The following is a 25,578-nucleotide window of genomic DNA, read 5'->3' as shown; positions in this document are numbered from 1 at the left end:
TGCATTATAAATTAAGTTAAAGTGTGGGAGGTTCTGTTAGCTAGATGTCATCTCCAAACTATGCAGTTCTCACCATTTTATCATTCTGAGAAAACAGATTATGGTCTTCCAGATTGCTTTTTTTTTTTTTTTTTTTAGCAATTGGTTGACATGCTGAGGGAGGCATTTACAGCTTTGAGATTTCAAATTATGCCCAAAGCATATTTGGATGGGACATATGCCAGAATGCCTGTTTATCTGCATCCAGGAAGAGGTGGAAAAAATATTTCATTATGCTCCTTGCAATGTATTCATGTATTATTCTCCTGGGCTAGAATTCCCAAGGAATTTCCTTTATAACAGTATAGGGAGCAAATCTGCTATTTGTTGATAGAAATAGATACACTTCTATGTTTCCCTAAGCAGCCCAAAGCATTAGACAAAATGTCAAAAGGAGTCCTGCATGCTAGGGACCATGAATTCTAAAGCGTACTTCATTGCTGTTTGTATTTTTCTGCTGACCATTGGTTTCTATCAAATAAATTTCATAGAATTGTAGAGTTGGAAGGGACCCCCAAGGGTCATCTAGTCCAACCCCCTGCAATGCAGGAATCACAGCTAAAGCATCCATGACAGATGGCCATCCAACCTCTGCTTAAAAACCTCCAAGGAAGGAGAGTCCACAACCTCCCAAGAGAGATCGTCAATTTGACGATCAATACCTGACATCTCAAGCATCTATATTCCCTTCAACTGTTAGGTAAAGCTACTCAATCTGGCTTCGATTGGGGGTTTTTTTGGGGGGGGGGGATATAGCACTCCGCCTTAAATCTTTGTCTTCCTTTGTTTCTTCTGTTTACCTGTTGCCCACCTACAAAGGAACCTGTGTGTTTTCTCTAAGGATGGAGGACAAACCTGGACAGACTCATTTGGGTATTTGCCTAGATAAGGGAACAGCCATTTTGTGTTTCTGCTCCCTAGTACAACCTGAATGGCAACCAAATAGACCTCATTTGCTTGACTGTTGCCTCCTTCCCAACCTCATCTTTGGCCTCTTACAAAATAGAGACAAATGACTTCACTACAAGATACACTCTGTGTGTGTGTGTGTGTGTGTGTGTGTGTGTGTGTGTGTGTGTCCCCCTTTTGTTGCTGCTGCTTTGTTACCATCTAGTCTGATAAAAGAGTTTTGTAGAACTGCATGCAATTTTGTGACATTTTGGTTGGCAAAATATGTGTTATTCCCTCCCTCCCCAGCCCAATTCTACATCCAGTAGCAGCCTAAGTAGTTAGAAGATTGGGATGAGACAGGGTGAGGCTGGAGCTATGCAGGTGCATAAGCAAAGACAATCCGGTCAATCTGCCAGTGTGCCCATGGAATGGATTAAGTTCAACAACCAAGGTACCGCTGTATCTAGTTTAATAAAGCATCTCCACAAGTGAGACTCATACACACATAACCAGCACAGTTACAAACTGAGGCTATGGCTATGTGCACCGTACGTTTGACTTAAAGTGAAAAGCAAACTATTTTTGGACGTTGGATCTTGAAAAAGTGTCTGGACAAACAAGTCTGCCTTGTTTAAGGCAGGATAGTGCCAAACATCTGGCAGGTACTTGATCATTGATTTTTAATTTAAAACAGGAAGGAACAGCACCTGATAGAGATCTCCCGGGATATCCAGGGTAAATATAGGCACCTATAATTAACCCAAAATGTATGTAAATATTCTCTCTTTTCATCCCTGAATGCAAATTTTAAAAAGCATTCACCTGTCTTTTTGCAAAAATATTTTCAGTGTTATGATTAGCCTTAAGCCCTTTCCTCTGTGATATCCGTAATATCACTAAAAAAATTATGTGTAAAACTGAAGAGACCAGCCATAAAGCATGTCATGTGTTAAGGAGGGAAAGAGGGCAGCTAGGTTCTGACACCAAGTGCAGACAGCTGCTGGAGATGTGGGAGTAAAAATGTGAACTTAGTACATATGATGATTAACTGCCCGATGATAAGATCATTTTGTTGCAAGGTGAGGATATTTATAGCAAGAGTAATAAAAAATAATTGTTATTTAGGGGAATTGAATTTAATTCTAAATTATATTTCGGAAACATTGGAGATTTCAAGGGGTCAAAAAAATGGATGTACCGTGCTATATTAGAAGAAAAAAACTTGTTTTGATGAATTGGAAGAGCCCTAAAAAGATTCCATTGAGCACATGGATTGATAATATGGACATATTAGCTACATACGAACAAATTGCATGTCAACGCAAAATAAGAGTGGATAAATATGAAGAAATCTGGAACAAATATTTAAGTGATAAGGTGAATAGTGGTGGAAAGTAGGGGGAGGAGAGAGAGAGGTGGGAAAATATTGTTTAAAAAGGTGTAGTCATAGGTATATCAGTGTATTCAAATCTGAATTGTCAAATTGTGTTATTATTGTTATTATGGTCTTTGTTGTATTTGTCTTTTGTGGTTGTTGTTTGTATCAAAAAAATGATTAAATAATAATAATAATAAAGCTAGGTTCTGACACAGGAGAGACAGAAATGTGACCAGGGTATGGGAGGAGTGAAATGAGAGGGAGATTGGTGAGGCAGTGAGGTGGTTGGTGCGGTGCAGGGGGAAAGCCAATCCGATGCTTCCGCCACTGCACCGACACCACGCTGACCTCCCTGCTGCCTTGCCTGTCTCCCTCTCAGTAACAGGCAGAAAGTCAGCTAAACAGCACAGCCCAACCACATCCTGCTGGTCACCACTGCATTTAGCTTAGGCTCTTTTTTTCTGTACCTTGTTTTCCCTTTAGCAATTCCGCCTCCTCACTGTTCTCGTTTTCCTTCCTATAGGGCCTGCAATGGAAATCAGAACAAGGAGGCTCGCCGTGACTGTTGCACTGTGCCTGACGTCTTTTCTGGCTTGCGAAGGGAATTCGGAAAAAGGCAATGCTTCCCTGTTACACTTTACTTATCCCCTTTATAACACGACAGTCTATGAAAATTCCCCTCCCAAAACCTATGTGGAGAGCTATGTCAAAATGGGCATTTACATCACGGACCCAGCATGGGACATCAGATACAAGATTGCTTCTGGGGACACAAGTGGCCTGTTTAAAACTGAGGAGCATATTGTGGGAGATTTCTGCTTTTTGAGGATCAGGACTAAAAGTGGTAATACCGAGCGGCCGAACAGGGAGTTCAAAGACAAGTACGTGTTAATAATCCAAGCCTTAGAGAAAACATTTGCCTATGAGGCTTGGGCCAAAGTACTGATCCACATCCTTGACAGAAATGACCTGAAGCCTCTGTTCTCACCACCCTCTTATAAAGTCACCATCCAAGAAGATACACCCCTGAAAACTTCCATTGGTGCAGTCAGTGCCACAGATGCTGATGTTGGTCAGAATGCAGAGTTCTATTATGCATTTAGTACAAGGTCACCACTATTTTCCATTCACCCCACCAGTGGGGTAATTATGACTGCTGTGAAACTGAACTCCACCCACAGGGGGAAGCACCAGTTAAAGGTTCTGGCTGTGGACAGAATGAAGAAGATCTCTGAAGGAAGTGGCTTTGGAAATGTGGCCAGTCTTACAATCCAGGTGGAGCCATCTATCAAGAAACCCCCCAATATAACATCAGTGATGGTGAGGCCATCCGATTCTCCTGAGGATCTCCTTTATGCTACGTTGAGTGTGGAAGTAGATGGATCAGGAGCTGGGGTAGATTCAGTTGACATTGTGGCTGGAGATCCAAGGAGGCACTTCAAATCCATTAGATCCTATGTGGGAAGTAATGAGTTCATGATAGTGTCAGCCAGAGAGATCAATTGGAACGATAACCCACATGGTTTTAATCTCAGCCTACGGGCTAAAGACAAAAACAAGCCACCTCTTCTTTCTCAGATTGTAGTTATTCAAATACCACCTTCCAAATACGCCTCTGCGAGATTTGAAAAAGATCTGTATCATGTCCAGCTCAGTGAATTTGCACCTCCTGGCAGTCATGTTGCAATGGTTCAGATTAGTCCAGTTCTCCCAAATCTAAAATACATTCTGAAACCCAGTTCTGGTAGCACAAGCTTTAAAATCAATCCTCAGACTGGCCTGATAACTACAGACAAACTAATAGATTTCCAGGAACAGTCCCACTTTGAACTCAAAGTTACAACAAGTTACAGTGAGGTCTTTGCCACTGTCTTGGTTAGTATTATTGATTGCAACAACCATGCTCCAAGCTTCAACCAACCATCGTACCACGGCAGCTTTGATGAAAATTTGCCTCTGGGCACCAGCATCCTATCTGTGAAGGCTACAGATAGTGACTCTGGGGAGAACGGTTTCATCACATATACCATAGCCAACCAGAGAGCTGTTCCATTTGCCATTGACCCATTTTCAGGTGTCATCTCCATCTCCAAGTTAATGGATTATGAGCTAATGCAGAGGTTGTACCATTTGCGTGTCTGGGCATCAGACTCAGGGTCTCCTTTTCGCCTTCAGACCGAGGTTTTCGTTTCCCTCAGAATGAATAACATGAATGATAATGCACCAGCATTTGAGAAGATTAACTGCAATGCAAGTATTCCATGGGACTTACCTGTTGGCCACTCTGTGATCACAGTATCAGCCATTGATAATGACGAGCTTCAGCCCATCAAATATGAAATCATGTCTGGCAATGAGAGGCAGCTTTTTGAATTGGATCCTGTGTCTGGGGTGATTTCTCTTAGAGCTCCTCTAAGAGATCTCCATGATAAACTAGCGACGTCCTACTCTTTAAAAATCACAGCCACAGATGGAGAAAACTCTGCTTTCCCAACCTATGTAAATATCACTGTAGTCTACCAGGATACCCAAGTAGACGTTCAGTGTGAGGATACTGGGGTCCTTAAGGAACTAACTAAGAGCATGATCCACTCTATTGAATCCCAGTCTCCAGAGCAAAAACCAGATGAAGATTCCTCCTTGAATGTGCATCTTATAAACCATCATGCGCCACAGTTTGATGATGGCTTCCCAAGATCTATTGATATAATGGAGACAATCCCAGTCAACTCAACCATTGCACAGCTGAGAGCTGTAGACAGCGATACCGGCTTTAATGGAAAGATGGTCTATGTAATATCTTCTGGGAATGAGGATGGTCGTTTTTACATTGACACAGAAACAGGTCTTCTCCTGGTCTCCTCTCCTTTGGACCATGAAAGAACAAGTTTCTACGTACTTAACATTACAGTGTACGACCTTGGCATTCCTCAGAAGTCTTCCTGGAAGTTGCTAGCAGTAAACATTCTGGATACAAATGATAATGCTCCTAAATTTTCGCAACATACATACTTGGTTACTATACCAGAGGACTTAGAAATAGGCACAACCATCACCGTGGTGAAAGCCGATGATGCGGATACAAATGACAATGGGAGAGTGAAATATTCCTTTCTGGCACCTTCTGATAAATTTGACATCAATAGCATCACTGGTGAAGTAGCAGTGACTATTCCCCTTGACAGAGAATCATGTCCTCATTACATATTAAAAGTTGAAGCCAGAGACCAGCCACTAACAGGTCAGCAGCTCTTTGCAGTGGCTGATCTGGTTATTTCTTTGGAAGATGTAAACGACAATTCTCCCCGCTGCATCCCAGCCTTGAATAAGGTGAAGGTTCCTGAGGACCTGCCCCTTGGGACAACATTGCTGTTCCTAGAAGCCTTTGATCCAGATATTGCATCTGGGGGAGAGCTAAAATATAGCCTGTTCAGAGATGATGAGGATATGTTTCACCTGAATGAGTTTACAGGGGCCCTGATCTTGGAAAAAGAGCTGGACTATGAGAAGAGGGACTCTTACAATCTAACTGTGAGAATCAATGATGCTGGGACGCCCCTGTCTCTTTCTTCCCTCTGCCATATTGAGATTGATGTTCTGGACGTCAATGAAAACTTGCACCCACCTCGCTTTGCCTCTTTCGTGTATGAAGGGTCGGTGAAGGAAAACAGACCAGAGGGGACATCGGTGATGACAGTGATAGCGCACGACGGCGATAAAGGGAAAGATGGAGAAATCCAGTACTTCATCAGAGAGGGAACAGGCTTGGCTGTCTTCGATATTGAAAAGGACACAGGTAATAATAATATCAGGACACTAGACAAGATAGAAAAAAATGGCTTAAATGGCATGGGTTGTTTGGCCTGAAATTTTCATTTGCCAGCATTTTTTTTAAAAAATTGTTGTATTATCTATGTTTATAAGACTTCCTCAACCTTGGCCCTCCAGATTTTTTTGGCCTACAAATCCCATGATCCCTAGCTAGCAGGACCAGTGGTCAGGGATGATAGGAATTGTAGTCTCAAAACATCTGGAGGGCCAAGGCTGAGGAAGCCTGGGCTACTTTGTCTTTAAAGGGCTTCAGAGTAAGAAATCCACTTACTTTAATTTTTGAAAGGGATTCTTCTATACATATATATTTATATTTCTAATTGTGGAATCCATATATCTCCCCCCTTTTTTTATTTCTCTTAGGTACAATCTTTACCACAGGTCCACTGGACAGAGAATCCAACAGTCATTATTGGTTGACGGTGCTAGCTGTTGATAGAGGATCAGTCCCTCTGTCTTCTGTGGTTGACATTTACATTGAAGTCACTGACATAAATGACAATCCGCCTCAGATGTCGAGACCAATCTTTTATGCCTCTGTCATGGAAAATTCCCCGGCCAACACCTCCATCCTTCAGGTAGAAGCTACTGACCCAGATTCTGGCTCCCAAGGGAAGCTCACCTTCCACATCATAAATGAAAACCATAATAGATTTTTCGCCATTAATCCTGTCACAGGTAAGGAATAAACACATGCAGATTCTGTGTTTGTTTTTTAATCCTTCCTAATGTGTATGAGGTTTGTTTTATAAGGAGTAAAGTCTGGTAATGCCCACCATTTACTAAGACTCGATCTCACTATGGCATCTGCTTATTAGAAAATACTTACAATTCTGTCAAAGACACCCCCCACTGCTGGTCACCACAAACAAATAAAATGTTCAGATGTCTAGAGGGAACAAATGTTTCTTGCTTGGCTTCCTCGCTTGGAGTAGGTGGAAGATAGATGAATGAGAAAACATAAAAATATAGATCATTGCTTTTTCAGCGCAATGAGTATAAAACATGAATAGGCTACTATTGTCTGAATGTGGGTCTTAGGCTATTGAGAATTCATTCATGCCATGCAAGGGGAGCCTGTGGCTTTCCAGATGTTGTCAATGTTGTTGTAATTTATTACCTGCCCTTTCCCCCCTAAGGTCCTAGGATAGGTTACAACAACTGAAACACAGTGTTAATCAACAGATTAAAACAGCTGACAATCACAAAAATAAAAATAAATAAATTAAAGTAAGTCCCAGGTTTCTTGAATTAACAAACAACAACCCCAAACCACTGTTGTTATTGTGTGAACTGGGAGTCAGTTTGTGCATCAAGAGCAGTCACACTGACAAGAAATGGCCTTTTAGAAGCTCAGGCTTCGGCATTCGTATTCAATGCAAACCGCTATCAACACTAGCTAAATTCCCCTTGCTTTACCATTTCAATAAATCTGAGCTGCGTCTATCACTTCCCTTGTTTTTGTCAGTGTTAGCAGAGGAGGTATCAACTCAGCCTTTCGCCTCCATTATGTCTGTGTCATCTCTAGCTTAGGGAACAGATCCATCCAGATTGTTCAAATCCTACCAGTGTTTAATGTAAACTGCCTCTGAAAAGTAGTCTTCTGGGTCTGGTGTTGGGCCAGTCTTTAAACAAAGCACTCCTGCTGTAAGTGACGCAATGCTAGAGACATTGGTTTCATTCACTGCACGATGTGAAGGCGATGAGTTCCCAATTGGGCTGCTGTATGTGTATATTAGGGATATGGGTGAAGTGTATTGGAATAGTTCCCTAGTTTTGAGTTTGTGGCTGACAGTAGGAGAGAATTGTTGATGCACCATGTTGTCTTCAGGCAGCAAAACTGGCTTTGTAGTTTGTGATTTACAGCATTTAAATAGGAGCATGCAGACCCTGGCACAACCTTTGCCATGGCTAGTGCCAGTAGCTGGCATGCCTGGTATCTTTTCAGTTTCATTTCATGGACTGCTTCTAAACTGCTTTGTCTTCTGATTTCTTTTCGTCTATTGCTTACAACCTGCTTCTCTTTCCCAAGGGAAGTAAAAGTAGACCATAACATATCAGAAGGATCAATTAATGTGGCCAAGAATAATATATCGAAAAACGAAACAAGTAAAGATCAAAATCATATCCAAACCAGAGCAAGGGTACAATAAATCTGTTAAATCCATAAGAATTAATTAATTCAACAACCGTTTCCATTAACTGTAAAATGAGCAGTCCTGAGAAGCACGGCATATAACAGAATAAAAGTCAATATTTTTTTACATAGCCAGAAGGTTTCATGTGAAGTGATGGCACACCCCAGAACCTGCTACACAAAGATTGTCCTGTGGATCAGATCAAATGCCCATCAGTTGCTGCCTCCTGTATAATGTTGCGTGCCTCCATCCATAGTTCTTCAGGCACTCTGTCCACCAAATCTAAATCCTTAAACCTGTTCCTCACTTCCACTGTGTATTCATAAGGGATTTGAATTAGATTGTATCTTACTGGGCCAGTGGTTTTTCCTACTTTCTTCAGTTTAAGCTTGAATTTTGCTATAAGAAGCTGATGATCTGAGCCACAGTCAGCTCCAGGTCTTGTTTTTGCTGACTGTATCGAGCTTCTCCATCTTCGGCTGCAGAGAATATAATCAATCTGATTTTGATGCTGCCCATCTGGTGATGTCCATGTGTAGAGTCGTCTCCTGTGTTGTTGGAAAAGAGTGTTTGTGATGACCAGCTTGTTCTCTTGACAGAACTCTATTAGCCTTTGCCCTGCTTCATTTTGAACTCCAAGGCCAAACTTGCCAGTTGTACCTTTTATCTTTTGACTCCCTACTTAGCCCTGTTTAGGGAAGTTTAAAATATTTGATGATGATGATGATGATGATATTATAATAATTATATAATGTAATAATTATTATATCATCATCATCATCATCATTATTATTCCAAGTGTGAACACACCATAGATTTGTATGAATGCATTATTTCTTTTAATTCTTGAGCTCTGACAAGGCATTGGGTTTCCACCCAGCCACATGAAATGTCGAAGTTTCAGTATTATTGTTCTCTCTTTAGTTCTGCTCTAGATAGTTAAGGTGCTAGAAGAGAGGAATGATGACCCTAGTTACATATGTGAGGGATTTGTTAAAGTGAGGAAGGCATAAGTGAATGAGATGCATGTGCAAAGGGCAATGTCAGCTAAGGAAGTTGGATAGATTTTTGGGAGATGAGCCAGAATTGGCTGAAATCCTGCGCAGGGAATGCGCCACACGGCAGCAGTTTGCAGCTCCTTTGTGACACTTCAAACTACCTGCCGCTGGCAATGGATTTATATCCCTACCTGAGCTGATGGCCCAGCTGAGCTTTTGCCAAGTGCTTTCTCACTGGGGAGCTTTTACAGTCCAAAGAAGCCATTTGCACGTGTGCTCGGCAACCAGGCATTCAGCTGGAATTTTCTTTGAAGCTTTTCTTGCTGCAGCTCAAGCAGCCAAGAAGGCCAGCTGCTTCTGAAACCCAGCAACAGGTTGGATTTTGAGCTGTACAAAGTAGCAAGAAAGCTCCATCTACCCACACGTCTTTGGATCACAGTCTATGGCAGTTTGTGGGCCTCAGACTCACGTATCCAGGAATAATACCAGGGTCCCCCTGCTTAAAGAAATTGAAATCAAAAGATTTGGTGTAAAAATGCGATGTTAATTAAATGGGTCTGCTACAGTTATAATGTTTCTTTTGCTAAACCTTATAAAATGTTAGTAACACTTCAACTCTTTACGAAAGAGCTTCTGCTGTCAAATCTGTGTGATTCTTACATAATAATAAAATGGCTGTTTAGGTTCCTGGGCATGTACGGAATGCCTTTCTTTCACCATCAACTAACCCCAAGCTGTCTTCCACAATGTTGGGTTACTCCAATGCTTGACTGGAATGTAAACCAGGACCAGCCAGTGCAGCAGCATCCTTTCAAGGTCACGTTTTTTTCTTTGGGCGCTTCCTGATTCAAAGGGTAGCTCAGCTTTTGTGTATTATGCTGTCATTTGGTTGGTGAAATTGCTCAGAATTCTTCTTTGCATCAGGAATCGCTTTAACCAAGATCTGTTAATCTACACATTATGGATTAGCCATAAACTGGCTTGTCTTGTTGTTTTCTCCAACCACATATTGCTCATTTTCCCGCCGCAGGCCTTGTCAGGGCTAATTGTGAAGAGTAGCTTGTTATATCATTCATCTTTAAGCTAGGTTTCATTCCTGATTTGGTAGGTTACACCCATTGCTCTACCCTCGGTTTATTCTTTTCCTTCTTAAGAAAGGGAAAGATGGAGGGAGAGAGTGAAAGAAAATAGAGATGTGTTGCAGTGCCTTTTCCAAGATGTTGTTGTTGTTGTTTTACCACCACAACCCCTGTCAGCATTCCATGGCTACTGAGCATGCTCAGCTTGTGTCTACACTAACCCATCTGAAGCACAAAAATGTAGTTTTTCTCAATCCAGAATCACTGATGCTCTGCCTAAATATGCTGCTTTCAATCTGGATTAATTCTAGATGCTGCTGTCCACAAGGGTGAGTGTGGTTCCTTGATACCATCCCCACAATTAGGTTAACAACACCTTTTCTTCTCTGCACACCCCCAGGTGTACAAAGAAGGAATTGGTGACTGTTATATGCATACCCACAACATCACTGGGCAGGTTTTGGTACAACTCCGCATTGCTGGTACATTTTGTACATTTTGTACAAGATGATACAAAATTAAATCTGCAATGAGCTTTTATTTTTGGAATGAAACCCTTTTCTGAAGAACCACTATTTAGGGGCAAAAGAATGCAAAGTAGATCTATATGGTAGGTGGACTTTGTAGAAAAAACCAAGTGCGCAATCTCCATTGATTCTGCAATAAAATGTGTGGATGCAGCTGCCCTCTTTCTTAGAGGGTTTCTTTCAATTATTATTGTAATTAATCGAAGACTTAATCATCTACAAATCTCGGGGATCTCTAAAGCCTGTTGTCAACAGACGCATCCTTCTTGCGCACAAGATAATGCCAGTTTAGCTACATAAGGCTCCACACTTGGAGATGAAGTTTGCTCATAATGCAAAGGATATGTTTACACATACAGAGAAAGAGAGAGAGAATAAAGGGCATTAAAAGCGGGCCCTGTGTTGCTGATTGAGACTCCTGTTATGTGATACTGGCAAACGGCAGTTCATGCTTGGATGAGAAGATCTCAAAAAAAACGGATGCATTCAGCAAGAAGAATAGTGGATGATACTGGATCGAAGGCTTTTGTAGTAACTGGAGAACTTGGATTTCTAACCTTTCCTCCTGCAGCAAGTCTCTGCATGCTCGGGCTGTTCCAAAACATAATCTGCTGCCTTTTATTATCAAGTCTTACATTCCTGGATTTGACTCTTGGAATTAGGAATGATAGAAAATGAACCCAAGAGGTACATGTAGAAAAGCCCTCTCCTAAATCAGATTATCTCCCTTTCTGCTTCTGTGTATGGACAAGTAGATGTTCTGAAATGCCCCGGGGGTGGAGGGGACTGCTTCCACACAGTTAAGTTCTCTTAGTACCAGTCTGCACTGTTTACAGTCAACCTACATGCAGGCTTGACAGCTTCAATCGGTTATGGTTAAGAGCAAGAGTCAGCAACCTTTTTCAGCCATGGGCCAGTCCACCGTCCCTCAGACCATGTGGTGGCCCAGACTATATTTGGGGGGGGGGGGATGAACAAATTCCTGTGTCACATGAATAACCCAGAGATGTATTTTAAATAAAAGAACACATTCTACTCATGTAAAAACACCAGGCAGGCCCCACAAATAACCCAAAGATGCATTTTTAATAAAAGGGCACATTCTACTCATGTAAAAACACGCTGATTCCTGGACCACCCGCGGGGCCGGATTGAGAAGGCGATTGGGCCACATCTGGCCCACGGGCCTTAGATTGCCTACCCCTGATTAAGAGAGAAGTAATATCCCAGTTACACACATATTCATCAAAGTGAAAAGCTGGTTTAATATTGCCACCACCCCACAATCCCCAGTATGTAATACAATGTGTAGCAGAAGACATGATGCAATTTGCAGCAGTTAGCCACTAACTTCATATATGCATTTATATTATAAGTGTTTGCTATGGACACCTGCTTCTTGCAAACCAAAGCAATAAGATACTAGCCCCTGATATCTGCATTGGTCTAGGCTTCTCTGAAGATGTTGAAAGATTTCGACCACAGCTTATGAAATTGCATAGGTTCAACGTGTCAGGTGATGAGTAACTTGAGTCAGGAACAATGCTCTTTTTGAAACCATGTTGGTCAGCCTCTTCAAATAGACAACCTGGATCCTGAAAAATCTGGACCCTAAACCAAATGCTGCAATTTGTAGGAATTTACAGGATGGGTGGGGAGAATTATGTTCTCACACTCTCAGTACCTAGGAGTTCAAAAGAATAAGGAATGCAAATTGTTGCTAAAGCAGCAAATTTTAAGCAAACTACTTAAATCTCATTTAGTTGGTACCCCCCTCCCACAACGTACACAGACATGCCCAGTAACTTGGTTCGCATTCTTTTAAATCCTTAAGTTCTAATAAGGTTGGACCAGGACTTTGTCCTCAGCTCCACCTTTGCCAAGAGAAATTGGGGTTTTTTTATGCTTGGCCAACTGTGCAATGTTAATATTTCTGCTTCTGTTCTGACATGACTGGATGTTCTTTCTCTTTGCTTGATGAAAAGCAGAAGCCAGGCATTCCATAACTGCAGGCAGAAACGATACGTTCCCAATTCTCTACGTGTGAGCTCAGCCATATAGGTAGCAAACTCCAAACCAGGAGTAAAGAAACCCAAATGCTTTGCCCCCATGGTTTAGAAATGAACCCTGAGGCACAAACACCTTGGCAAAATCTGCTAGCATATGCAGGTCAGTTACTTTGCCATAAAGTGTAGTCACTCATTCCCCATCACACAATGCGAGACTATGTACCATTTTCTGAGGCCTGAGCAGATTCTGAAGGACAATTGAGCACACACAGAAGTACTTTCAGGGCCCATTTGCACCGCTGTAATACAGTGCTGAGTGAGGACCTGGGAGTCCTGGGTTCAAATCTCCAATGAGACATAAAGCTTACTGGGTGACCTGTGTCAGCCACAGTCTCTCAGTATAACTTGTGTCACAGGATTATTGCAGGATAAAACTGGGGGGACATGGATGTCTCCTTGGAGGAAAGTTGACATATCGATGTTGTGATTTTGTTCTTTTAAAATGCCACAGACTCACAGAATTTCCAAATATGCTCAGAAGCACCAAAACAGAATGTATTTATTTGTGACATTTATCTGCTCCGCATGCAGCATTTCCTTTCCAATCCCACTCAAAGTAAGAAAAACCAAACAAGAATTCAAACAATAAACATTATTTTAAAGAATACCCACCGCCTTTACAAAATGGCAGCACCTGTAATTCCATAGAGGAAGCTATGACAACCAAGAGTTTGTACCACAGTCATCTCTTGGGTTCCTTATGTCAGCGACCTTAATTCGGCCAGGGAAAGGATGGACTCCATAATTTACTCATCCTGGTTTAAGCAAGTCCTGCTCACCTGATTTCCACCTCCCGGATCAAACTTAAGATTTACTGTCAGCTAATGGTCAGTGGTCTCTTTACCTTTACCTTTTTAATTCCAGGATTTGGGGAGTGGGCAGGGAAGGCTTAGCAACGAAGGATTCTAAGTTTCTTATCAATCAGCAAAACACTACTGGACTCTTTTACTGCGACTGGAAAACACTGCTTTTGAGAGGCCTTTGAATTATGTAGAGCACACAGACACAGGACTACATGAATCCAATTCTGCAGTGAGTGTGGAAGACACTTCAGAGCTACAGTCAGGTGTCAGTCCATTTGTAATCCAAATTGATTGATCAACATAAACACTTTGGTGCTGGGCTTTTCAGGAGTTTAGTAATGAAGCCACTCAGGTTACCAATTAACTAGGGCAACAGCCTAATAGGAAGGATTGCCCCGGCGTTTCTAAGAGACCTAGCGCTCTAGTCATTTCCCTCTTGGTGATTTTCGGCAGAGGGCACAGATGTTACATTATGCCAATGCAGTGTTAGCAGCATCAATGGATGAGGGATTTGAGGACTCTGGGCCTTTCAAAAATGTCTTTAACTCATAAGTTGTACATGGTTGTACTTAACTCGGGTTAAGTACTTAATTCGTTCTGGAGGTCCGTACTTAACCTGAAACTGTTCTTAACCTGAAACACCACTTTAGCTAATGGGGCCTCCTGCTGCTGCCGCACCGCCGCTGCATGATTTCTGTTCTCATCCTGAAGCAAAGTTCTTAACCCGAGGTAATATTTCTGGGTTAACGGAGTCTATAACCTGAAGTGTATGTAACCTGAGGTACCACCGTGCACAGATACTTGAAAATGTGTTGAATATTGCTTCATGAATACATTTTGAGGGTCAAGCCCGCCTTCTAACTCCTAAACCCACCCAAAGGCTTGTTTATTTACAGTAAGTAGGGCTGCATTCTTCACCCCTCATTCTTGTGGCTTTGAGAAACAGTAGAGTCACCTTCACAGCTTGGCCACACATCGCAGTGGGAGGTGGCAAGCTGGATGATCGGAGCTGATCCCTGCCCCTGCCCCAACTCCAGAGTGTGAGGTCCAGTGGCTCCTGGGTTGGTTCAGCTCCACCTCTTCCCCAGGGCTTTCCACCGGATTCTGCTGGCAGGGAAGCTGTCAGGAGCTCGTCCTACACTCGAGTAGGACCCTGGCAGAGACTGGCATGTTCTCTCCCTCCTGGTCGATAGTTCGGGAGCTACAAAAGCTTTCTTCAGCCCGAACATCACAGCAACTGATGCCAACAGACAGTGGCACGCTTAGGGATCTGCAGAGTCTTCGCAGTTTGTGTAACAGACCTCAGCAACTCAGCATTTTGGCTAATCTACTTTATTTACATATAAGCACACATGGAGCACTGCAACATGGCTCCCTCTCTCTCTCTCTCTCTCTCTCTCTCTCGCATCAGATAGCAAAGAGGAAGAACAAAGGACAATAGTCCCACTTCATGGAACACAGTAACACAAACATCCTGTCTCCGTCACTTCCCACTTTGTGGAGTCAAAACATACACCATCATGTGACAGACAAAAATCCCATGACTGTAATCACGGAGCAGGAATTCTAACAAACTTCTTGTGGGCCTCCTGCCAACCTGCCCATTCAGTGGGGGCAAAAGGCAAAGGTCACTCAGCACTGCAGGGACTGACAGGAGACCAGCTCAGCTGAGAGAACCAAACAGAGGGACACCTCTATTCAATCCACCACCACAAAGCCCAGCTAAATAAAACAGTAATGTTTATGCTCTGGACATCAGTTTTCCAAATATTTTAGTCACATTGACACTTTAGATTTGTAGGTATTCATTTAAAACATCTTAGGCGTACACCTAAAAATGTGAAGTGTAGTGAAGAAGGACAACATGCTTATTAATAGTGAAAAAGAATTTATTTTTTTCTCTCTAAAGTGGCAAAAAATAAAAGTGTATATCTTTGGGGGAACAAAAGCTTTAGATGCTGCACCCTGCCTGTATTTCTAACCCTTGCTTTTTATAGGGAAATGAGCAGCAGTTCAAAAAGAAAGCGCATTCACTCTAATTAGTTTCTCCTTAATGCCAGCTCCATGTCACTGCATCTTCCTAGATGTGTGGTACATGGATCCATGTCAACACATCTCATATTTGTGTGCAGGAGCAAAAACATCACAGCTCTATTTTGGAATTAGTGCAATTAACCATTAACCACAATTGCTCTCATATCTCATTACAGGGTGTTTAACAGACCTTGTAAGGAAATCAGTGGGGTGTGTGGCATGGACTGGAACCACAGGGCAGCCAAACAAGATCTCCCTCTAAAAGTACAACTGCCTTGTCAGGGAGCAAAACAATTAAAAGCAGGATGAGAGAAATTGGGGAAATAAACCCCAAAGCAGGGAGCAGGGGGTGGGAAGGCAGACGTATTACTCCTGATTTAACATGTGGTCATTGTGCATTATGGGAGCATCAGGAAGAAGATGTAGGTGCTCTGTCTTCTCCCACCTAATGATTCTCCCCTGCAAATGCTTCTTCAGGCTCTTAAACCAGAATTAATTGTGTCTAGGGTAAAAAAAATGGTGGGAGACATTTGCAAAGAAGAGTTTGGTAGTGGGAGGAATAAGTACCTGCCAATTCTCCCTTGCAAATGCCCCAAAGGGGCTCCATGTAATAAGGATTAGTTGCAGATTCTCCCAGTTTTATTCTTATTATTCAAAAGTTCCAGGATGCTTTGGGTTCTCTCCAGTTGTCTTCCAGCAAAACAATAATTTCGGGATGTTGATTTGTTTAAAAATTGTGCATTGGCCTTCACACTTGGCTCCTTCACTGTACATTTTCTCTGTTTAGGGTTTTTTATTTGTTTGTTTGTTTCAGCCTGTTCTTTGTATTACTCCAGCACAGAGTAAAAATTAAAAATAGGTTAATAAGAATAAAGGTGCTACATTTCAGGAAGTAACAAATTTTCTTCCTTTTTATATATTTTTAATATCTCATACCAGCAATCCAGCAGAGTAAAAATTATTAGTTCTTTGCTGGTGTTTCATCTACTGCATTATTCTTCATCTCAGTTCATATGATACCAGTTTTAGGATTCCTGTGCCTTGTGCTGTCTCCCTGTCCTGTGAAGCTTCCTTTTTTACTTTTATTTATTACATTTCTATTCCACCTTTCTTACAAGGAGCTCAATCTGTTGTATATAGTTGTCCCTCTGGTGCACGATAACCTGAGAGACAGCAAATAGTTAAAGGTCTTGTTGCAATTGCTTAAACTGTTCCATTACATACACACACACACACACACACACACACACACATATAGTCGCTCTTAATTTTGTCAAACTTCAGCTATTTAGCTTCACAGCAGCCACGGGAATTCGGATGAGAACCCTTTCAATCGGTGTTGTGATGTATTTCTGATTTTTCTTTTCAAATGTGAGTGAGGAAAAAGTGGCAATTTATTATTGCTCTGTTAGTTTATTTTAAAGCTTACTCACAAGTAAATGAGGTCATAAAATATAGGAGGAACACTCAGCTTCTGCAGAGCACCAAAACCGCAGTGAGTCACTTTTCATATTACCACACAAATCTGTCTCTACCTGCCCATTCTCCTCTTAATGGAGAATTTGCCTTTAGTTTTGCCATCAAAACCAGGATCCTTGTGGTGAGCTCCCCATCCCCCATTGGGGAAGCTGTGAATGTGCCATGTGAGTCAAATGCTGTGGGTTTTCTTGCCATAATTAGCAGCCTCAATTGATATGGTTGATGGGTGGGGAAGCCCATTATGTTATGGACCTTGAGTCACACAGTCAGTTGATTTGTTTAGAATATTTATAAACTTCCCTTCACCAAAGCTGGTTTCAGGTTAGTTTCCAGGATTAAAAATATCAAAATGCAAGAAACCGTAGAGTACATACAAGATTTGGAGCCTTGGTGCCAGGTGAGGACATTCAGTATATGGGGTGCCAAGCCTGAAAGGGCCTTCTCTCTAGTTGTTACCTGCTTCACTTATAACAGAGAGAAAGGGAAGGCCTCAGCTGTTGGTTTTAGAAGGTGGGGAGGGTAATATGGAAGAAGATGCCTGGCCAGGAGGTGGGGACATGGCTGGCATCAGGGGGTTGGCTCCCTCAAGCAGTTGTAAGGCCCACAGCTCAGTGAAGTGGCTCACTGTTGCATGCTGGGACACCCCTGCAGGTTCCTGCCTGCCTGCCCAGCCTGCCCAGCCTAGTGAAGAAGTTGGGGTGAAGAGAAGGAAGAACAGCAGTAGGTGCTCCCACCATTTCCTTGAGTTCCTCAGTTGGGCCTAGAGTGAGAGAAGAGAGGCTGCTGTAGTAGTGAGGACAAAAGCTCACCGAGGACCAAAATACTGGTATGGGAGGACATTAACAGCATCACATTTAATTTGGCCTTCAGTGTGTGGACTGAATACGTGTAGGAAGAGCTGGAGTTGTTGCCAGGATGCCAGCCTCCTCCTCACCTGTGTGTGCTCACTCTGCACACTTAGAAAATCTGTAAGGCGCTGCTGTCAACAAGCACCTCCGCACGGTGCGTTCATTCTCTGCTCTGCATGAGTCATCCTGGCTCCATATGTAGGACCCAATTTTGCAAAGACCTTTGGGCTGCACTTCAGAGACCACATGCTTAAGTGCTTTGCCCAAAGCTTTCTTCATGGCCGCAAAGAGGAATGCAAACATTCCTTTATAGTTTCGTTGTTGCCCTTGGGATCTTCTGCTCATGCTTAGATGTAAGGATGAAATAAACAAACAGCAGCCTAGACGTGGGCTCTATGCAGAGTCCATTAAATTCATCTTGTTGTAACACATTGTGTTCTTTGGTTTTAAACATAGTTTATAAGCCAAATATCCATAATCCCTCAGAGGGAGAAAGTAATGAACAAGTAATGACTGCTAACTGAAGCCCTGTTCCAAATACTTACATCACAATCCCTGGAGCTGGATAGCACGTCCTGTTTTCCCATGGAATCGTCTTCTGCCTATAGCTGCTCAGCGCAACTTTCAACCTGCCAAACCAAAACCCAACTCATGTGTCTTGTATTGCTGTTGCTAGTCAATCCCATACATTTTGTAGTCCCAGAGAAACAGTAATAACAAGATATAAAGCCTCTTGTAGGCTATACTATACATGACTGACGGACTATGTTCAGTTTGGTGGGTCACAGCTTGCATAGGCCAGGCCTGCATAGAAGTTATGAGGATGAACTGGAATCTATGGAGCAAAGAGCTAGGAACTTTGATAGCTATGTGCTCCCTCCAGCGTTGGAGGCAGATTCCCACTGAATAGTGTCAGGATGCTGTCAGCGGCTCCTGGCTGGTTGTCCAGGAAAGTATCAAGACAAGGGAAGGTTTCTTACCGTCCTTTTTTATTCAATATTTACAGAGAGAGGCTATAGAACCCAGCCTCTTTGATAATGGTGATGTCCCGAGTGAATCTCCACCCCACCCCCCGTCTCTCCCATTTTCTCACTTGTCACTTCTATGGGTGCTGCTACGTGCCCTCTGTCTTTGAGCTCATTGCTCTCCTACTTTTAAGGCTCGCTGGATTCTGAGAGATGAAGGGTCTGGGAGGCTTTCCAATGACACCATGTCCATCAGCTGTTGCTCCAGTTCCGCCCCCTCCTCCTCCTCTCCCATTATTTCCCAATTCCCCCCCTCATCTGCCTCTAAGCTATGACATCCCAGAAACCACTGTTGTAAATCTATACTGTCTTCCTCTTCCTCCTCCCTGGGAGGGTCAGGATGGGGAGGCGGTCTCCATCATTCCTCCTCTGCCCAGTCCCTGACAAATAGCAGTTGTCACTGGAAATCAAAAGCATGTTCTGTTGCACTTAAGTCCTGCTTCTCATGCGTACCTGGTTGGCCATTGTGAGAACAGGACACTGGAGTCTATGATTATTAATATACAAGATTATGGACCACTTCACAGCATAAAGCCATCAAAGTGGTATCCAAGATCAGAAGAGAATAAAGCGCATAAACACAAGCTCTAAGAACAATAAAACCATCCATACAAGCGTCACAAAACAATTTAATTGGTGATAAAATTAATACTCCATCAATGGCTGGGTTACGCTTCAGGGAAAGCCTTCCTAAACAAAAATGTATTCAGTAGTCATTTAAACTAGATGGGCCTTTGGTCTTATTGAGCAGGGCTCATCCTAGGTTCTTCAGGTGAGTATTAGAGTGTTTAGAGAGCTCCATTTAGGTTACCAGGAGGGGGTTGGGGAGGGCAGGCCTCCTGCACTTCTAATACCTGTATTTGTGTAGTGGAGTAACAATATGTCATCATGGGTAAAATTGGATTTGAAGACTTGTCTGTTGGGTTAAAGTGCAATATTTTATCCTCAAGACTTGGGTCCAGTGCCAGCATACTGCATGTTGTTGACTGAAGTGGAACCCAAGTGGCATCCCCTTTGGTAGGCCCGATACTTTACAGTGTGTTGCGGCATCGTTCAGGCACTGATTCCTGCCTTCATCCACCCCTTTCCCCATTTTCATGGTGCCATCTGATATGATGCAATTCACTCTGATATGTAGGCAGGCTGACACGCTTAGATCATGTATCCCGAGATAAAAAGAAATCCCTCCTCACTTTAATTCCTGTTTCCTGCCCCTGCAACATTATTCCCCACCCCCCACCAGCTATTAATGACAGCAGATTAGCAGAGGCTTCCATCGAAATAACGGATTGTGTCAACACATTGTTTACAACTTGTCTCTTCACCTTTAGAGGAATATTTCCCCATAGCAGGTAAATGAAGCGAGAGATTGGATCAGTGAACAATGGGTCTAGAGTTAACCTCTTGCCTTAAGGTGATTCAGAGGCATGATGCCAGTGACCAAACTAGAGAGAACAGAAGTATATAGAGGGAGCAAGGATCAACAGACATCGTCTGGTTTTCTAGTAAAACTGCTTGCTCTAGGACATGGATAGGGAACTTGTGGTCCTCCACAGGTTGTTGGACTGCAACTCCCATAATTAGGGTGCTGTTATATCCTTAGGGCAGATCAGTGTTGGAAGTCTGAGGGAAGGATAATGCCACTGATGCTAAGGAAATTATAGTAATCTCAAAGGATAATAAAGTTTAAAGCCTGTCAATCCTACCTCTTTGGCTGATCAGTTACCAGTAAGGAAGGATGAGGGAGAAATTGGATTCCCTTTGCATTTATAGGCAATCCTGCTTAATTTGCACTTTCTGAAATGTTTGTTTCTCTAAATTCTGCAATGCCGTTCTGCAGCCAAATCAAGTATGCATTAAAAGGCATGCATTAGTGAAAATAACATCCAAAAATGAAGTATAGAAGGTGAAATTTTGTGCTGCAAAAATGTGTTCATTAGAAATTTGTTCTAAAATGCTGAGAATTTTTTAAAACCCGCAAACTTTTGTAGAGAGTAAGAGTTGGACGAAGGGGAAACTGAGAGAATCGGAAGTTGACACACTCACCCATCCCTACTAGTAGGCATGTTGATCTGTCTTTCTGGCACCCTTGGATCTTATCTACTATCTGTTAGCTTGCTCATATCAGCTTCCTCTAAAATACAGCATCGACTGGGTTTTTTCCATGTAGTGTTACTTCATTTGCGAAAGCTGAACAACAACCATGACATTTCCCAGAGCTTCTTGCAGCTGAAGATAACAAGATATGCTGCTAACCATACATGCATACATCACGAAAGATTGAAATCTACAGCCTTCAAAATGGAGCCAATGTTTTTGCAATATAAAGTGCGTCTCAGAATGTGCATGCAGCAACACCTGCCCTAGCCTTGTTGGCATTGTTTTCAATGTAGGGACCATAGGACTGAGGAGGTACAAGTGTAACAAGAAAGAAGGAAGCATAGTTCAAAATGCTGGCTTACGATTTTTTAAATTATTATTATTAATCCTTAATTAAGGATGTAGGTGGTAGTATCACCGCTATAGGAGGCTGTTGCCCCCTCCACCACATGTGGCGGCAACCACAGGATAGACCTTTTCTGTGGTAGCCCCCTGACTGTGGAATGTTCTCACCAGGGAAGCTCATGGCTATGTTCTACCTTCAGAGGCTGTATGCCTCCCAAAACCAGCACCTTGAGCTAGATGAATGAGAGGACTGACTTAGCTGCTTAAGTTCCTGTGCCCCACTGAGAGCTCTCTCAGTCCTCCAGAAACCCAGCCAGATGGGCAGGGCAGGGGCGCCTTACCCATAGAGGCTAGTGGCGCGGGGCGCCAGGACGCCAAGTTCTGAAGGGCACCAGGGAAGAGGCGGAGGCTGGACGCGGCGCCTCCTGGCATCAGCTCGCCGCCCTCGCCCGCCTCTGCCATGCAGCACTGAAGCAGTGCCGTTACTGGAGCCTCCGTCTGCAGTGGCCACCGCGGCATGAAGCAGCCAGCTGAGCTGGGAAGCGGCACATCCAGCCTCCGCTTCTTCCATGCCAGAGGAGCCGCCCTCCAGCCGCTGTCCGCCTCCTCCAGCCCTGCTGGCAGCGCCGTCCTCCCTAAAAAACTCTGGGAAATGGGGGGGGCACTGGAGGGAGCTTTGCATCACGGCACTGGATATGCTTAAGACGGCCCTGGGGCAGGGTAGAAATAATAAATACAGTGGTACCTCAGGTTAAGTACTTAATTCGTTCCGGAGGTCCGTACTTAACCTGAAACTGTTCTTAACCTGAAGCACCACTTTAGCTAATGGGGCCTCTTGCTGCCACCACGCTGCCAGAGCACGATTTCTGTTCTCATCCTGAAGCAAAGTACTTAACCTGAGGTAATATTTCTGGGTTAGCGGAGTCTGTAACCTGAAGCGTATGTAACCTGAGGTACCACTGTAATAATTAATTAATTAATTAATTATAATTATTAATATTAGTATTATCCTTCCACTCTGAAGCCTGAAATGGCACCTCCAGAGGTGGAGGGCCTCAAATATTGCATTATTTGGTGAGATGAATGGGAAAACTTGTTGGAGGCGCCAGGGAATGAAATAAATCATTTTGGTTAATATAAGAAATATGGAAAACTTCCATGCTTGGGAGGCAGGAAGTGTTTTTTTAAAAAAAATTATCAGCTTCTTTTGCTTGTGGCATAGATTTGCTTCAGGGCAACATCACCTTTAGAATCAGCTCACGTTGGCATGGCAGGTGAGCGAGGCACAGTAGCACATGGGCTACAGCTCTTGGATCTGATCATGGTCTTTTTCTCTCATGGCAGGTCTGATTTATACCACATCTCGGCAGCTCGATCGCGAGTACAGGGCTGAGCATATCTTAGAGGTGAGTGATGATGAAGTTGTAATTACTTTTATTTATTTGAAAGTGGTGTGTGTTGTTGTTTTAAGTTCTCAAAGAACATTTCCTTGCAAGTCAGAGCACACCAAAGAGGAGCACTCATTCCATCAATTCCAAATTGCTCAGGAAGATAATTGCTTGTTCTGCATTTTTGTGGGTTTGCCCCCAGTGCCAGCCTCGCTAATACCTCCTGACTTAGCTTCTTAACTGAAAGGCTGCAACAGGAATCTTGCCGCTAAGCCCTTGCAGAGTAAAGGGGGGCAAGTGGTTTCCTGCCCCTTTTGACAAAATGGACACTTAGAGGATTTCATTACTACATGGTACTGAAATGCAGTTTCCGAGCTAAGAGGCAGGTTCTGAGACCTTCATAGGAGATGTTCTAGACCAGTGGTGTCCGAACTTTTTTCAAAGCGGGCAGATTTGATGAAGTGAAGGGCTGTGAGGGCTGACCAAAGTTGGCCTTTTTTAGGATTCAAGTTGTTGAGCTTTTTTTAGGGTTGAAGTTGTTGAGTTTTTGTTTAGGATTGAAGTTGTTGAAGTTTTTTTAGGATTTTACTTCAGGAAATAAACTGCTAGATTAAACTGATTGGCGGGCCGGATTAGGTCCCCAAAACTTTGGACTTTGGACATACCTGTTCTAGACTACATCAGTCTCAGACAGGGAGAAGGGAGGAATTTGACTCCACTTGCATATAAAGGAAAATTTATCCAATCTACACTTTCCAAAACAATGAGCAAACTGAAACACAGGCACCCTTCATAATTCACACTTTGCTCTGGAAAAGTAACGGTACAAAAATGCACAAATTAGGGTAAAGTGTACATAAAAATGCATGTATTAGTGAAACATATTTCTTTAGCTTTGCAAAAAAAAGTATTCAACAAAATTATGTGAAAATGTGTATATTAAGAAAAATACACACTAGAATGCTGAATCTTCGTTGACTTTAAGAAAAAATAATATCACAGACTGATGTGGATGTGTGGGGAATTGCTCTTAAGGTTGGGAAAATGAGAAACAGAGAAAAAAACTAAATGGACATTTTCACCCATCCTTAGTCTCAGCCAGTATGGCCAAGTGTGGTTAAGGATAATAGAAGTTGTAGTCCAAAATTCCTAGAGGGCCCTGGTTTGGAGAAGGCTGGTTTTACTGTAAGGACTATATTTTCAGTCAGGGGTGTCTCCCGGCTATAACCTGAAGATGCTGAGGATTGAACCGGTGATCTTCTGCATGCAAGGTGTACCACTGAGTTTTAGCCCATCCTCCAAAAGAAACATAAGAAGCTGCCTTAACGCAAAGTCAGGTCACTGGGTCATGTAATGCAGTTTTGTCCATGCTGACTGGCAGTGGCTCTTCAGATGCAGATGCTGTACCACTGAGCTGTGGCCACCCCTCTAATCACTGTGCTGCACTCAAACACATTCTGAGAAAATAGCTCATACCAAAATTCATGGGTGCTGGTAGGAACAATGCATTTCAATAAATGTAGCACATATTCAGATTGCCAACTTTTGAAGAGTTGTCTCTGTCAGAAGGTGGAGTACAGAAGCTCTTTCAGAAGCAAGTACAGGCTTGGAGGTCTTTAGAATTTTTTGTTGGGTCTGGAGCAGAGGTTGGATAGATCCCAGCACACAACATAAGATGCCCCTCATCCTTTCTTTCTCTTTGCCTTTCTACCAAATAACTCCAAAGAAAGCAGGGGGAATTCAGACAGACTGTTCTCCATCACCACCACCCTTTTCCCATCTGGCCAGTTGGCATTCTTAGTCTAAACTTACATTACTAGCTCCTGGCTGCCGCCTGAGAGAATCTGCTCCATTTTGCAGGCTAGCTTCTACAAACAGCAGCTCTTTCAGGTGAGCTATATTTAGCTTGCTCAAAGATTCATTATTCAGCCGGAAGAGGTAGCTAAAACAGTTCAAAATGCATTCAGAGTGAAGACAAGAACAACTAAGACACGGAAATTCCCAGGAGATTGCTTGATTACATTTAAGGACAGAGAAATGAGAAACATGATTTTACAGAAGAACAGAGAAAAAAGATTTAACATTGATGGGAATTATATAATTATTTTTAAAGATGTTCCGATAAGGCTGTTGAAACGAAGAAACCCATATAAACCATTGGTGCAGATCTTGAAGAAGAATAAGATAGAAAAGGTGGGAGTTTCCGGAGGGGATCTCGTTTTTCTACAAAAGTAAAAAAACACAAACATACAAGCCCAGAGGAAGCTAGCAAGTTTCTGAGGAGATATAAAGAATTAAGACCAGAGGACGAACCAAGAGGAGCAGCAATGGGAGCAGGAGCCGTAGGGGAAGGTGGATCGGGAGACGGAGAAGTAGAGGATGGAAGAAATACAGAAGAAGAAGAAGAAGAAGAAGAAGAAGAAGAAGAAGAAGAAGAAGAAAGATTATAAAATTTAAATAAAATTTATTTAATTAGGATGTCAAAATGGTGCTGAAATTATGGAATTGGAACATTAATGGGATGAATGATAGGAAAAAACAAAATAAAATTGGACAATATTTAAAAAAGGAAAATTTGGACACTATATGTTTACAAGAAACACATG

At 42.7% G+C, this 25,578-nt stretch overlaps 1 protein-coding gene across 2 annotated transcripts in view; it reads left to right on the top strand.

Moving 5' to 3' along the window:
* FAT2 (FAT atypical cadherin 2) overlaps positions 1–25,578 on the top strand; it is a 108,042-nt gene that overhangs the window by 29,503 nt on the left and 52,961 nt on the right. For both annotated transcript variants that reach the window (XM_081851498.1, XM_081851497.1), the window contains exons 2-4: positions 2,832–6,104; positions 6,503–6,817; positions 22,929–22,990. In XM_081851498.1, the coding sequence (XP_081707624.1) occupies positions 2,840–6,104; positions 6,503–6,817; positions 22,929–22,990 (3,642 nt within the window). In that variant the 5' untranslated portion in view covers positions 2,832–2,839. The remainder of the gene's footprint in view (positions 1–2,831; positions 6,105–6,502; positions 6,818–22,928; positions 22,991–25,578) is intronic.

The sequence above is a fragment of the Podarcis erhardii genome, assembly GCF_964252035.2.
Source record: "Podarcis erhardii genome assembly, chromosome: 2".
NCBI lineage: Eukaryota > Metazoa > Chordata > Lepidosauria > Squamata > Lacertidae > Podarcis > Podarcis erhardii.
Note: the sequence above shows the minus strand (reverse complement) of the source record. Positions and strands in the feature narration are given on the sequence as shown.